We start from the raw sequence: 13,755 nt of genomic DNA, 5'->3' as shown, positions 1-13,755 counted from the left end.
CGAACTACGTCAGCGCGTCTGTCGTTATTTTAATGTAGACAATGCTGCTGGTGATAGAGAAGTGAATATCTATCACTGGTCGCGAATGAATTGTTCGATTTCTTAAGCGCCTGGAGTTCATATTCGGTTTGGAATGTAACTTTAAGTGTCTCTCGGCGGTAAGAGTGGGCCATGGAGTATAATGTTGATGGGCGCTATACAACACGAATATCGCGACGCAGTAGTAAACAACTCCGTAAGCGGAGCGGTACCCGATGCCTGAAGCAGGTCCGCAGGCGATCACGGACGGAAGGCGATTGTTACCACTAAGCCATTTGGACACAGTGGTCAGACCAACTGCACGGACTATCCTGGGATACCTCACGTCAGACCCAAATTCTCAACTTACCCACACATGCCCATGATACTTACTACTTGCGGCGTTTCACCGATTCTCGCAAGGGTTCGAACATGGTGTGCATGTGCACTGGAAGGATCATTGGCAAGACTCATTTCAATTACATGTTCGAACTCTTTCGGGAATCGTCTGAACGTCGTGAGTAATGAGGAGAATGGGAAGCAGCACTACGTCAGTAGCCTTCTGATAGGCTGAGATAGCTTACTGGTCAGAGTATTTGCCTTGTGAGCAGAACACCCGGATGGGTATCCCTCTTCAGCTCAAATTTCCAACTTCTCCATTGACGTGAATCAATGGCCACTGGCAGCTAAATGTCATTTATTCCTCTTTGCCTCGTTCGTTATTCTTCTTCTTCTGGCCGTTGCCTGAACTAGAAGTAACTTTCGTAAATTATATATTATCCGTTCAGTAATAACGTTATTACATTCTAGGGAGTGTGCAACTTTCTTAGAAACAATTACCTTTCACTTCTGCCGTTTCACTTAATATGTGGGTTTAGTTTTCTGTCCGTTTTAAACAAGTTGATGTTGGGATGTTTTTGTAACTGAACGAACAAGTGTTTTGTGCTCTTTGAATACAATACGAACCTGATTATTTCCATGTAACAATTATATGTACGAAAATCTCAATGAACATCTTTTACGCGGTCGGACGTTACCAAACGATGATTGATTTTTTTTTACAACATAGCTATATGGAGATAACAGCGATTAATTTACTTATAATCAATTGTTCAAAATGACAGTCACGATTGCATTATTTACACTCCTGGAAATGGAAAAAAGAACACATTGACACCGGTGTGTCAGACCCACCATACTTGCTCCGGACACTGCGAGAGGGCTGTACAAGCAATGATCACACGCACGGCACAGCGGACACACCAGGAAACGCGGTGTTGGCCGTCGAATGGCGCTAGCTGCGCAGCATTTGTGCTCCGCCACCGTCAGTGTCAGCCAGTTTGCCGTGGCATACGGAGCTCCATCGCAGTCTTTAACACTGGTAGCATGCCGCGACAGCGTGGACGTGAACCGTATGTGCAGTTGACGGACTTTGAGCGAGGGCGTATAGTGGGCATGCGGGAGGCCGGGTGGACGTACCGCCGAATTGCTCAACGCGTGGGGCGTGAGGTCTCCACAGTACATCGATGTTGTCGCCAGTGGTCGGCGGAAGTTGCACGTGCCCGTCGACCTGGGACTGGACCGCAGCGACGCACGGATGCCCGCCAAGACCGTAGGATCCTACGCAGTGCCGTAGGGGACCGCACCGCAACTTCCCAGCAAATTAGGGACACTGTTGCTCCTGGGGTATCGGCGAGGACCATTCGCAACCGTCTCCATGAAGCTGGGCTACGGTCCCGCACACCGTTAGGCCGTCTTCCGCTCACTCCCCAACATCGTGCAGCCCGCCTCCAGTGGTGTCGCGACAGGCGTGAATGGAGGGACGAATGGAGACGTGTCGTCTTCAGCGATGAGAGTCGCTTCTGCCTTGGTGCCAATGATGGTCGGATGCGTGTTTGGCGCCGTGCAGGTGAGCGCCACAATCAGGACTGCATACGACCGAGGCACACAGGGCCAACACTCGGCATCATGGTGTGGGGAGCGATCTCCTACACTGGCCGCACACCTCTGGTGGTCGTCGAGGGGCACTGAATAGTGCACGGTACATCCAAACCGTCATCGAACCCATCGTTCTACCATTCCTAGACCGGCAAGGGAACTTGCTGTTTCAACAGGACAGTGCACGTCCGCTTGTATCCCGTGCCACCCAACGTGCTCTAGAAGGTGTAAGTCAACTACCCTGGCCAGCAAGATCTCCGGATCTGTCCCCCATTGAACATGTTTGGGACTGGATGAAGCGTCGTCTCATACGGTCTGCACGTCCAGCACGAACGCTGGTCCAACTGAGGCGCCAGGTGGAAATGGCACGTCAAGCCGTTCCACAGGACTACATCCAGCATCTCTTCGATCGTCTCCATGGGAGAATAGCAGCCTGTATTTCTGCGAAAGGTGGATATACACTGTACTAGTGCCGACATTGTGCATGCTCTGTTGCCTGTGTCTATGTGGCTGTGGTTCTGTCAGTGTGATCATGTGATGTATCTGACCACAGGAATGTGTCAATAAAGTTTCCCCTTCCTAGGACAATGTATTCACGGTGTTCTTATTTCAATTTCCAGGAGTGTATTTTGCTGCCATCCGGTTTCAACCCGTGATGCCTGTAGGCAGGGTGACGACTCCAGCGAGCGACCAAATTGTGTAAATTGCCCTGAAGATGACCCCATCGCTGGCTGAAACCGGTTGGCAGCAAAATAAATAGTGCGATTGCGACTGTCATTTTGAAGAATTGATGATTGACTTGATGCAATCATTTAAAGCGATGGATATTTAATAAATGTTCTTTATTTGCAGAGATCTCAGTAATGTAGAAAAACATTAAAATACAAAATTGAAATACATAATTATCTTCAGAAGATGTCCTTGTAAGCCGAAAACCGGTTAGCAATAAAAGTAATATTGTAGAACAATAGCAAACTGGTGGTTTTCATTTATTATTACAAAATTATCATTTTTCTTTTCCATTGTTATAGGAGTGTATTCTTTGGATGCGACAATTTGCGATTATGATCGAGACATTAGCATTTGTTTGATCGCTAGAAAACTTGCACGAAAATACCGTGGAAACTACAAAAGGATACCCTTCAAATATCACTCACATAGAGTTTAGTACCAGCGTAGACGGTCTTGACACACTCCGACGCTCCACGGCCTGCGGTAGCGGTACTCACCGATATAGCAGATAGCGTTGAGAACGCCCTTGTCCTGCGTGGCGAGCCGGAGGTCGCACTGGGCGTAGGGCAGCGCGTAGCCCGTGCTGAGCATCGTCACCAGGGTGGTGGCCAGGCACACGCCGCACACCAGCTGCAGCACCCAGTGGAAGCGGCCCTGTCCTGCGCACACACACACACCCCCCAGTGGTCACGCCTCTCTTCCAACAGCTTACAGAGCTTCCAGGCAGCGACGAAGTCCGGAAGTAGATATACAGAATTTGAATCAAGAAGAGCTGTCAATATGAGTGACTTAGAAGTAGATATCCTCAGAGCAGCGACACTGCTTAAACCAATGAAGGTACGTCTTCCGGTCCAGACTGTGCACCATTTACGAAGGTCACTCCAAAGGAAATGCACGCTATTTTTGTAAAAATACAGTTTTCATTCTGCACGTGTGAAAGTTTTACAGTGTATAATGTCATCCTTCCCGCTTGTTTTCAAACTTAGTTCAACCTGTTCCCGTGAGTGGCGCCATCACAACATGTCTTCAAGATGGCTGCTACACTTGACATTCGTCAGAAGCAACGTGCTGTCATAGAATTCCTGTGCTGTGAAAACCATACAGTGGGAAACATCCACAAGAGGTTGAAAAAGGTGTATGGAAATGCTGTTGTCGATCGCAGTACAGTTAGTCGGTGGACAAGCAGGTTGCGTGATGAAAGCGGGCACGGCAGTATTGAGGATTGTCCTCGCAGCGGCAGGCCTCGTACTGCACACGCTCCAGACAATGTGCAGAGAGTTAACGAATTGGTGACTGCTGACAGACACATCACAGCGAACGAATTGACACGCTACGTTGGGATAGGGGAAGGAAGTGTTTGCAGAATACTGAAAGTGTTGGCGTTAAAAAAGGTTTGTGCCAGGTGGGCTCCCAGGATGTTGACAGTGGTTCACAAAGAAATGGACAACACTGAAACACCCGTCTTACAGTCCTGACCTGACTTCATGTGACTATCATCTCTTTGGGAAACTGAAAGACTCTCTTCGTGGAACAAGGTTTGAAGATGATGACTCCCTTGTGCACTCTGCCAAACAGTGGCTCCAACACGTTGGTCCAGAATTTTACTGTGCGAGTATACAGGTGCTGGTTCCAAGATGGCGTAAGACAGTTGAGAGGGATGGAAATTATGTGGAAAATGAAAATATTGTTCCTGAAGGATGTATTTACACACTGTAAAACTTTCAAACACGTAGAATAAAAGATGCATTAAAAATAGTGTGTATTTCTTTTGGAGTGACCCTCGTAGAATCTTTGACAGTATGCTGCTACTCCTACAATAGATCCATACTTACCCATCATATACAACCCCGTGCCCAACGAATGATACGTATCTAAAGACTGCTAAGCTGCATAGACAACGCCAATTCTCAAGAAAGTAATTAGGAGTAATTCTATCGGTTATTGGCCAATATCACTGTTGTCGATTCCCAGTAGGATTTTGGAATATATACTGTGTTCGAACATCAGTTATTACCTCCAAGAAAACGGTCTGTTGACACGCACTCAAGACGGCTTCAGAAAATATCATTCGGGGAATCTCAAATGATTCCATACATTTAGATTTCCAGAAGGCTTTTGTCACCGTTCCTCAGAAGCGACTTCTAATCAAATTGCGTGGCTGTGAATTATTGTCTCAGGTGTCCGACTGGATTAGTGACCTCCAGTCATATCGTAATAATAGACGGAAATCCATCGAGTAAAACAGAACTAATATCTGGCGTTCCCCACGGATGCGTTATAGGCCCTCTACTGTTGCTAATTTATATAAACGATTTAGGAGACAATCTGAGCAGCCCTCGTAGACTGAAAATGGATGCTATCATTTACCGTCTATTAAGTCATCAAAAGAAAAGATATCTGTATGGTGTGAAAAGCTGTGTGAGTAGAATAATAAAGTAAATTCGTTAAAAATCAATTAAACAATAAACCACATAAATCTAAAGATTGTCAGAATAAACTAAATGCCTAGAGTTTACAGTTACGAACAACTTAAGTTGGACAGATAATTTCGTCAGGAAGGTGAATCAAAAACTATGTTTGATTGTCAGAAAACTTAGAAGATGCAGGAGGTCTACTAAAGAAACTGTCCACCCTACTCTTGTTCGTTCTTTGCCAGTGTATTGCTGTGCTTTATGAGACCTTACCAAATAGAATAGATGGGGGATATCGAAAAAGCTCAATATACGGAAAGTCATCGAGTAAAGCAGAAGCAATAAACGCCGTTCCCCAAGGAAGTGTTACAGGGCCTCTATTGCTCCTGGTCTATATTGCCGACATAGGAGACCATCTGAGTAGCCGTCTTAGATTGCAGATGATGTTGTCATTTACCGCTTTGTAAGGTCATCAGATGATCAAAACCACTTCCAAAATGATTTAGATAAGATATCTGTATGGTGCAAAAAGCGGCAATTGACCCTGAATACGGAAAAGTGTGAAGTTATTGACATGAGTACTAAAAGAAATCAGATAAAGTTCAATTACGCGATAAGTCACACAAATATGAGGGCTGTAAATTCGGCTAAATACTTAGGGATTACAATTACAAATAACCGAAATTGAACGATCACATAAATAATATTGTGGGTAGAGCAAACCAAGGACTGCCATTCATTGGCAGAACACTTAGAAGGTGCAACAGGTCTACCAAAGGGACTGCTTACACTACGCTTGTCCGCCATATTCTGGAGTATTGCTGTGCGATGTGGGATCCGCATCAGGTGGGACCGACGGATGACATCGAAAAAGTGCAATGAAGGGCATCTCGTTTTGTATTATCGCGAAATAGAGGAGATAGTGACACAGACACGATGCGTGAATTGGAGTGGCAATCATTAAAACAAAGGCGTTTTTTGTTGCGACGGGATCTTCTTATGAAATTTCAATCACCAGTTTTCTCCTGCGGTTACGAAAAAATTCTGTTGCCACTCACCTATTAGGAGGGATAAATGATCATCACAATAAAATAAGAGAAATCAGGGCTCGCACAGAAAAATTTGTGTTCGTTTTTCCCGCGCACCGTCCAAGAGTAGAACTGTGGGGAGACAGCGTGAAGGTGGTTCATTGAACCCTCTGCCAGGCACTTAATTGTAAATAGCAGAGTAATCATGTTGATGTAGAAGGGCAGCTCGTTTTGTATTATCGCGAAATGTGGGAGACTGTGTCACGGACACGTTTCTCGAGAATAGGAGTGGCAGTTATTAAAATTATGACGTTTTCCGTTCCTACGAGATCTTTTCACGAAATTTCAATCACTAACTTCTCCTCCGAATGCCACAATATTTTGTTGACATTAATCCACGTAAATAATCATCGTATTATAAAATAAGAGAAATCGGAGCTTGCACCAAAAAAGGGGAAGTGCTTGTTTTTCCCATGCGCTCTTCGGTAGCGGAACGGCAGAGGAATAACTTGAAAGTGTTTCGATGAACCCTCTCGCAGGCAGTTAGGCGCGAATTACAGAGTAGACATGCAAATTTAGATGAAGGAACTACTCGTTAAACCTATGTTTGAGAGGGAATTCACACATCGTTCCTTTCGAATGTGAGTTCACTGCTTTAACCACTGCACCGCCTCACTCTATGTGAGAACGTCATCCATTACACTCGGACGTTATGTCACTGTAATGAAGGAGTAACATTCACATAGGAGGCTAGCGACAATTCTAGTAATTATGCGTCGATCTGCTGCTAACTGGCTAGGGCGTATAAAAAAATCATGCAACAGGCGAAAAATGACTTTATTCATCACAACGTGACGCGTTTCGGAATTACTTCCGTCTTCAGAGATCCAGGTGCAAAGGTAGCACAAGGACAAGAACGTTACCAGACGTCTTCGCAGCAAGAGATGACAGACTACTGTAGTCTGTAGTTCTGAAACGCATTACGTTGTAATCTGTGAAGTCGTTCTGCACCTACTGCATGACTTCTTAAGCGACCTAGGCAGCTTAACGGCAGATCTACGCTTGATAATGTCATTGTCTTAGACTGCTGCTCCAAGGACGTCATTGATAGAGGGAGACAGGACGATCGTTCGGTCCCCATGATCCTTCAAGGCCAGAACGCGGATTATTGCTCAAGTTTTTTAGATTGCAATGCAGAAAATTCTCACGTAGTATTAAGTAAGGTCATAAATAACCGATTTACTGCTGTCCATTATAACTGCAACACCAGAAAGCAAAGCATATAACTAAAATCAACTTATTTTGTGTATACAATTTAGCGGCAAGAATACATGATTGAATTAGTATGTGATTTGTGGGTGTAAGGGTGAAAAGTTTGGTACACAGAGCAGCCACCTCTGTCAGAAACTCCCCCTTCTACAGCCTAAGAAATCAGTGTCTCTAATCCTGTTGGGTATCGAGTAAGACTGATCTTCGGTGACAGATACAGGTAGGCACCGCCATGTTGCCTCAGATACATCACAGTTCATCAGAGACAATGACTGACATGACCAGATGTTTTCTGTGGGTGAAAGATTTGTTCACGCTGTCTAATAAAAGAGTGGAACACAGAGACCACGGGAAATATGTGGGCTTGAGTTGTCTTGTTGAGAGATGACGTCATGGATGCCTAGAACGACGTTTTCTAAGTGTCCTATACATCGTACACGCATAGCGCGGAACATCGCTTCAGAAGGTAGGCCGTAGGAAAAACATTCATCGCTATGTGTTTCTTGAAGTATTCCCGGCGGATCGACGTTTCCATCATTTTTCGGTATGCATCCTGGATATGTTTAATTGTGTTCCGATATTTCGTCTGACAACCGTTCTGCCGCTGTCAGGTGAAGTCGTTAGCAAGTTTTTAAATTACTTTACACACAGTGGAGTAAACGCGCATGTCTCAGAGACAACACTGTTGGTATCAAGAGCGTCAGTCAAAGGTATAGGACAAACAACACACACTGTAAAAGAACATTACATTGAACAGCGGCGATACACTCCACCTTCTACAACCTAATAAATCAGCAATGACTGAACATCGTAATTCCACTGGCCGTTCCATGGATTACAGTAAAGTTAAGACACTTGCCACAGCCCATTCTACTGGGATTCAGAGGTAAAGGAAGCTGTGAAAATACAATTTGCTTACAACCTGCTCTGCTGCGCTCTCAAAGGAAATATTCTAAGTCTTCCTGCCATTCGTAATTAGCAACAAGACCCTTCGTAAGCACAGTGAACTTGCTGGTAAGTTACTATGGGACCAAACTGCTGAGGTCATCGGTCCCTAGGCTTACACACTACTTAATCTAACTTAAACTAACTTACGCTAAGGACAACACATACACCCATGCCTGAGGGGGGACTCGAACCTCCGACGGGGGCAGCCGCGAGAACCGTGGCAAAGCGACCAAGACCGCGGGGCTACCCCGCCTGGCCACTGCTAATTAATTGATTCTGCGCTTGCTTTGTTGCACTTTTAAACGCCTCTATCTCTGACCCAGTTGTTACCGACAGTGTTATCTCTGACGCATGCGCGCCTATTCCACAGTGTGTCAAGTGATTCAAAAACCTGCAAGCGACCTTCAGAATGGCAGAAAGGTTGTCAGGCGAAATACTGGAACATGAATTAAAAATAATCCTAATGCACGCCCGAAATAGATGGAATATTCATCGCCATGCTGTCAGCAGATTAGCTGTATTGATAAGGCTGGTAGGTAGATGTCGGCACAGACAAAAATGACAATATGTATAAGATCAGTAAGATCCCCCACCTCCGCTCACCATACACCATACAAAAGTTTACTTATTCCTGGATAACGTGATTAAGTACTACTATAACCAAACGTTATATAAATCATACGAATTAGTGCTAAATCTACATATGATATGGCTTTAGAAATGTCTGAGTTTCTACCTGGTACAGCTTTTACTGTTTTATTGGGGTATTTTGTTAAAAATCTGTTGAGTGTTTGTAGATGAAGTCCTTTTTTAGTTTATATACGCCTAGCTGTAGACAAAATGTTTTGGGTATTATACTGAATTCATACGAACTCTTAGAATTATCTGCTCATACTAGCAACAAAAATGTTTATCTGCAATGAACAGTCTCTGTACATGCTGATTTGGTATTCACTGTATTAAATATATTGATTTACTCACTAATTCGGAGCTGATCATTATACGCCGATGTTAATATGTTAGGGCGATGGAACAATAGTAATAAAAACCTGTGCAGTACTCAAATGAATCGTAATTATACTTGTCCTCTGTAAAGCGTTACCTTTTTTGTAATTGTTCTCTGTAAAGTGGTACCTTTTAAAGATTCTTTAAGTATATGGCAATTTTGATTTTCGTATAGTCAAAATTATCTCATTCGATAATATCCTCACAATTAAGATATATGTGAAACTGATTGGACCTGACCATCATTGCACCAAGCGTGCCTGCTGAAAATTTGTATGTAGCCTCACAAAATAGATCTTCCGTTTTTTCTTTCTGATCTATTTAATCGTTGTGATTTTGTACTCATTTTTCTGAAAGAGCCACCAGTTTTGGTTATTTTCTTGCATGTGTGTGCCGTAGTTTTCTGGCCTTTGTAATTTCTTTACGACGCCTTCTGACTTCAGGGTTTTCAATAATATTATGTGAATGAGATTTGCTTTAAGCATTTCTAGATGCACAATGATGAAGTGTAACAGGTTTTCGAACACACCTGTGTAAGTATTATTCACATTAGTGTTCATGAACAAAATTTACGCCATGGTTGTATAAATAAATATTTGCATTGTTAGTATTCTTTAAGCCTGTGTTTAGTTGTTTATTTTATGTTGTGTAGTACTGGTCACTGTTATCTGAGCTGTAATTACGGTTGCTTTCAGGGCTTTGCTGAACGGCCATTCAAACCCAATTAATTTGACATTGGTAGAGCGGATTAGCTCATGAAAAGCTATTGACTCTGAGTGAGGTAGTTCACTGTAAGTTTCGAATTGTCACAAAAGGGCGGGAGTAATCTATAATGACAGGATTCTGAACGCCCTTTCAGTTGAAATAAAATTAATGTTACTATTTACCCTTGTTTACGTAAGGCATTTAACATTCAGATCTCTGAAACATGGCATTTCGCCGACTTTGGTGTTCCTGTTTTATTCTTTACGTTCAGAACGTAATCTCTTAACACTTTAAGTTGGCTCCTGCGCAGTTTGAGTAATCTCGCATTTCAGTGACATTTCCTAGAATTTACATTTGTTTAAAACAGCGTTCCTTGCACAATTTAATTCTACAGGGTGATTCACGAAGATAAGCAAATATTTTAACATGTTATTCTAGAAGTAAGACTAAAGCAAAAAGTTCATATAAACACAGGTCCACAAATGTTTAGTTACGGAGTTAAGTTAATAAAAGATTTTGCCTAAAATTTAGCAACTTCGCCAATGTGAAGCCATCGCAAAACTGAACGAGGTTAAAGGAGAGCACAATTTTCATTTATTTTGTTGTTATTGATCTGATGAATCTAATAAAACATGTCCCAGACGTGTATCTGTAGTAGTTTTCCAGAACATCCAGAGAAACAAAGACGTAATTCCGTAATTTTTTTATTTATTAACTACTTGGCCCAATTTGTTTTTTAAATTCCATACAATTGCACAAAGTTTTCAGCAGAAGTTGTAGAGAAATTAATTTTGGAAAAATGATATTAATAACGTTAACTGAAACTGTATGAATATGTCAGATAATCTGCTTTTATTAATTCCAAAGCACACGTGAACTGATGTTAAACCGGAAAACAACAAACCTCTGTGTTAAGGAAGTTGTACAGAGCACATATAGTACAATTTCATAATACATTCACAATAAATGTTCTAAAATGTCTCCATCGAGTTCATTGCATAATGTTGCTCCTTTCAGTTTCATAGGGTTGTTCTTAATTTCGTCTATTGCATTCCTAATACGACCAAGTAATGTCTCACGTGTATTGACTTTGTCCTCATAAACTGTGTCTTTCATCCATCACCACACACAAAAATCCGCTGGTGTTAAATTGGACGTTCTGGGTGACCACAGACGTCTAGCATCGCGACCAATCCACTTCTGGGAAAAATGTTCACTTAAATGCGTAGTAACGGCGTTGGTGAAATGTGGAGGCGCGCCGTCATGTTGAAAATACATTTGCAATCGCGTAGCAAGTTGAATATCTTCGAGCAAGCGGGACATTTCTTCTTGAAGGAGTTGTAGGTGTCCTGGGAAAATGAATGGTCCAATAAAGTGTGTGTTGATTACAGCACACCACACATTTATGCTAAATTGCTGCTGGAAATTGCGTTGCAGTGTTGCATGTGCGTTTGCTTCAGCTATGTAAATTTTTTATACCATCTCGAGTAAACTGTGTCTCATCAGTAAATAAAATGTATTTGTGTAACTTCCGATTAGTATTTAACCGGTTGCTCAACTCCAAGCGAAGGGCAGAACCTCCCGGATGTAAAAGATGCACTTTTTGTTTATGGTAAGGATACAGATTATTGTACTTCAGTGTACGCCATACTGTACCTTAGACTGTGAAATGCCTAATCGTTGAGAGATACGTCGTGTACTGGTACCCGGGCTACATTGAACAGCATCCATAATATCCTCATCATCGTCTTCACGTATCGAGTGCTCATACTGATCATGAACGCTAGGTAGAGAACCTGCCTCCCGTAACATTCGCAATACTCCGCTAATGGTTCGTGCTTTCGGAATCCTCGGAGTTGGATAACGCACACGATATTCGTTAACTGCAGCCGTAACATTACCATCGCATTTGTCATAAATAAACACCACATTGGCGTATTCCCCTGTCGTAAATTTGAAAGGCATCCCTGTTTCATAAATAATCCACAAACTACACAACAGTTACTACCAGTGTTGCCAACTCAAAAAAACCCGAGTCGCTAGATTCAATATCAAAAGTAGCTAGAAAGTCGCTAAAACTGATTTTACTAGGGGTGTACTGAAAATTTCGTGCTGTGAATGGCGCAGTAAGCCAGTGGGGCTGGGGGGGAGGGGGGGGGGAAGCGGGAGTTGATAAAATAAACATGTTATCATAACTGACGCAATATATAAATTGTTGTTTCAATCACAGTAGTCAAATATACTAGAAATATACAACTATATTTGTAACAAAAGAAAGCAAGAACTCAAATTAGGTTACAAAATACACACATACCGGCATGTGAGCTATTCATCGTTGTCACTCAGAAGATCGAATAACTCTTCTGTTTCATGCTCTGACAGAACTGTAGTTGTGTAGAGTGTTGAACGTCGCTCAAAAGATGATGTTGCAGTTCGACTGGTTTTGTCGCAGAAGAGTAACTTTTCTTCGTTCCAGTAAGCTCCAATACGTCTGACGGTATGTCAAAAGATGCACAATCTTTATTTTGTTTCTTCAGCTGGTCTCTCAATAAGATCAAAGCATTAATTGTCTTTAACGATAATCTGTTACGTTGTTTAGTTTTTATAATGTTCATGGAACTGAATATTCTTTCTATTTCTGCATTTGAATGCGGTAGGCATAGAACAGTCATTGCTAGCTGTGAAATCAAAGAGAAAGGATTCTCTCCTGCGGCATTTTTATACTGCAAGACCTCACTCCAAAATCGAACAGTATTAGTTAGTGTTATTCCACCCAATGAAGTTGATATTATGCCATTCTTGCAGCATGCCGTCTATGAAATAGCCACTAAAACCCAATTCTTTGGCTACATCCGCTACAGCATTATTCTTATTCACTTTTAGTGTTTCTTCATTATTCAGTACTGACTTTTTTTCAGGATCGTAACGTTACTTGGCAGTCTTTGTTGAATTTCTTTTATGAGTTTCAGACTAAACTGAATGCATCTCTTACGCAAATAAACTTTATTTTCTTCAGACAAACTTGACTCAGACAATTTCTGTTCAAACATAAAGCCAAGGTTGGGATTTGCGTACATACATTTGCTTGGAACTCGTGTTGTCAACAAATCAACAGTTGGAAAAACTATGTTTTGTCCGAGTGGCTGCATGAGAAAGAGAAGTGTATCTAGTAATTTAGTAGTGTCATTGTCTTCTCCTTCAGAAGCTTTTATTGCTATTTGTACGTCTTTTAAAGCATGTTTAAGGTAAAACATGTAAAGATGATTTGAGTCGTCACAAATGTACTAAATGCTGAACAATGCTACATGATCTGCTAAGAACTTAATTTAACTTAGTAAATCGAGAACAAAGTCAGTGCAGTACCTATTCTATAGTTAAAATCTTAGTTTTGTTAATGAAAATATTGGCCCAAAATAGTTTTGATTTGTACTTCAAAAGTCGTCAGTACTCCAAAAGTCGTCAAATAAGTCGCTAAATAATTTTTGTTGCTAATTTTTTTTTTTTTGTCGCTAGGACGAAGACAAAAGTCGCCATTTCTAGCGACAAGGTCGCTAAATTGGTAACACTGGTTACTATGTGGTTTCACTTAAATACACTGTTGTTATTATATTCTTTCACTGAACAATACAGAAGACTAACTTGTTTCAAGATCGGGAAACGACTGTAACAAATTGCTAACGGTTGCCAACAATTACATAAAC

At 42.0% G+C, this 13,755-nt stretch overlaps 1 protein-coding gene across 1 annotated transcript in view; it reads right to left on the bottom strand.

Moving 5' to 3' along the window:
* LOC126269651 (synaptic vesicle glycoprotein 2A-like) overlaps window positions 1-13,755 on the bottom strand; it is a 159,362-nt gene that overhangs the window by 80,041 nt on the left and 65,566 nt on the right. The window contains exon 4 of the mRNA XM_049974008.1: window positions 3,186-3,347. Coding sequence (XP_049829965.1) covers window positions 3,186-3,347 — 162 coding nt within the window. The remainder of the gene's footprint in view (window positions 1-3,185; window positions 3,348-13,755) is intronic.

This window comes from Schistocerca gregaria, chromosome 1, assembly GCF_023897955.1.
Source record: "Schistocerca gregaria isolate iqSchGreg1 chromosome 1, iqSchGreg1.2, whole genome shotgun sequence".
NCBI classification, from domain to species: Eukaryota; Metazoa; Arthropoda; class Insecta; order Orthoptera; family Acrididae; genus Schistocerca; species Schistocerca gregaria.
This window is presented reverse-complemented; position numbering and strand designations above follow the sequence as displayed.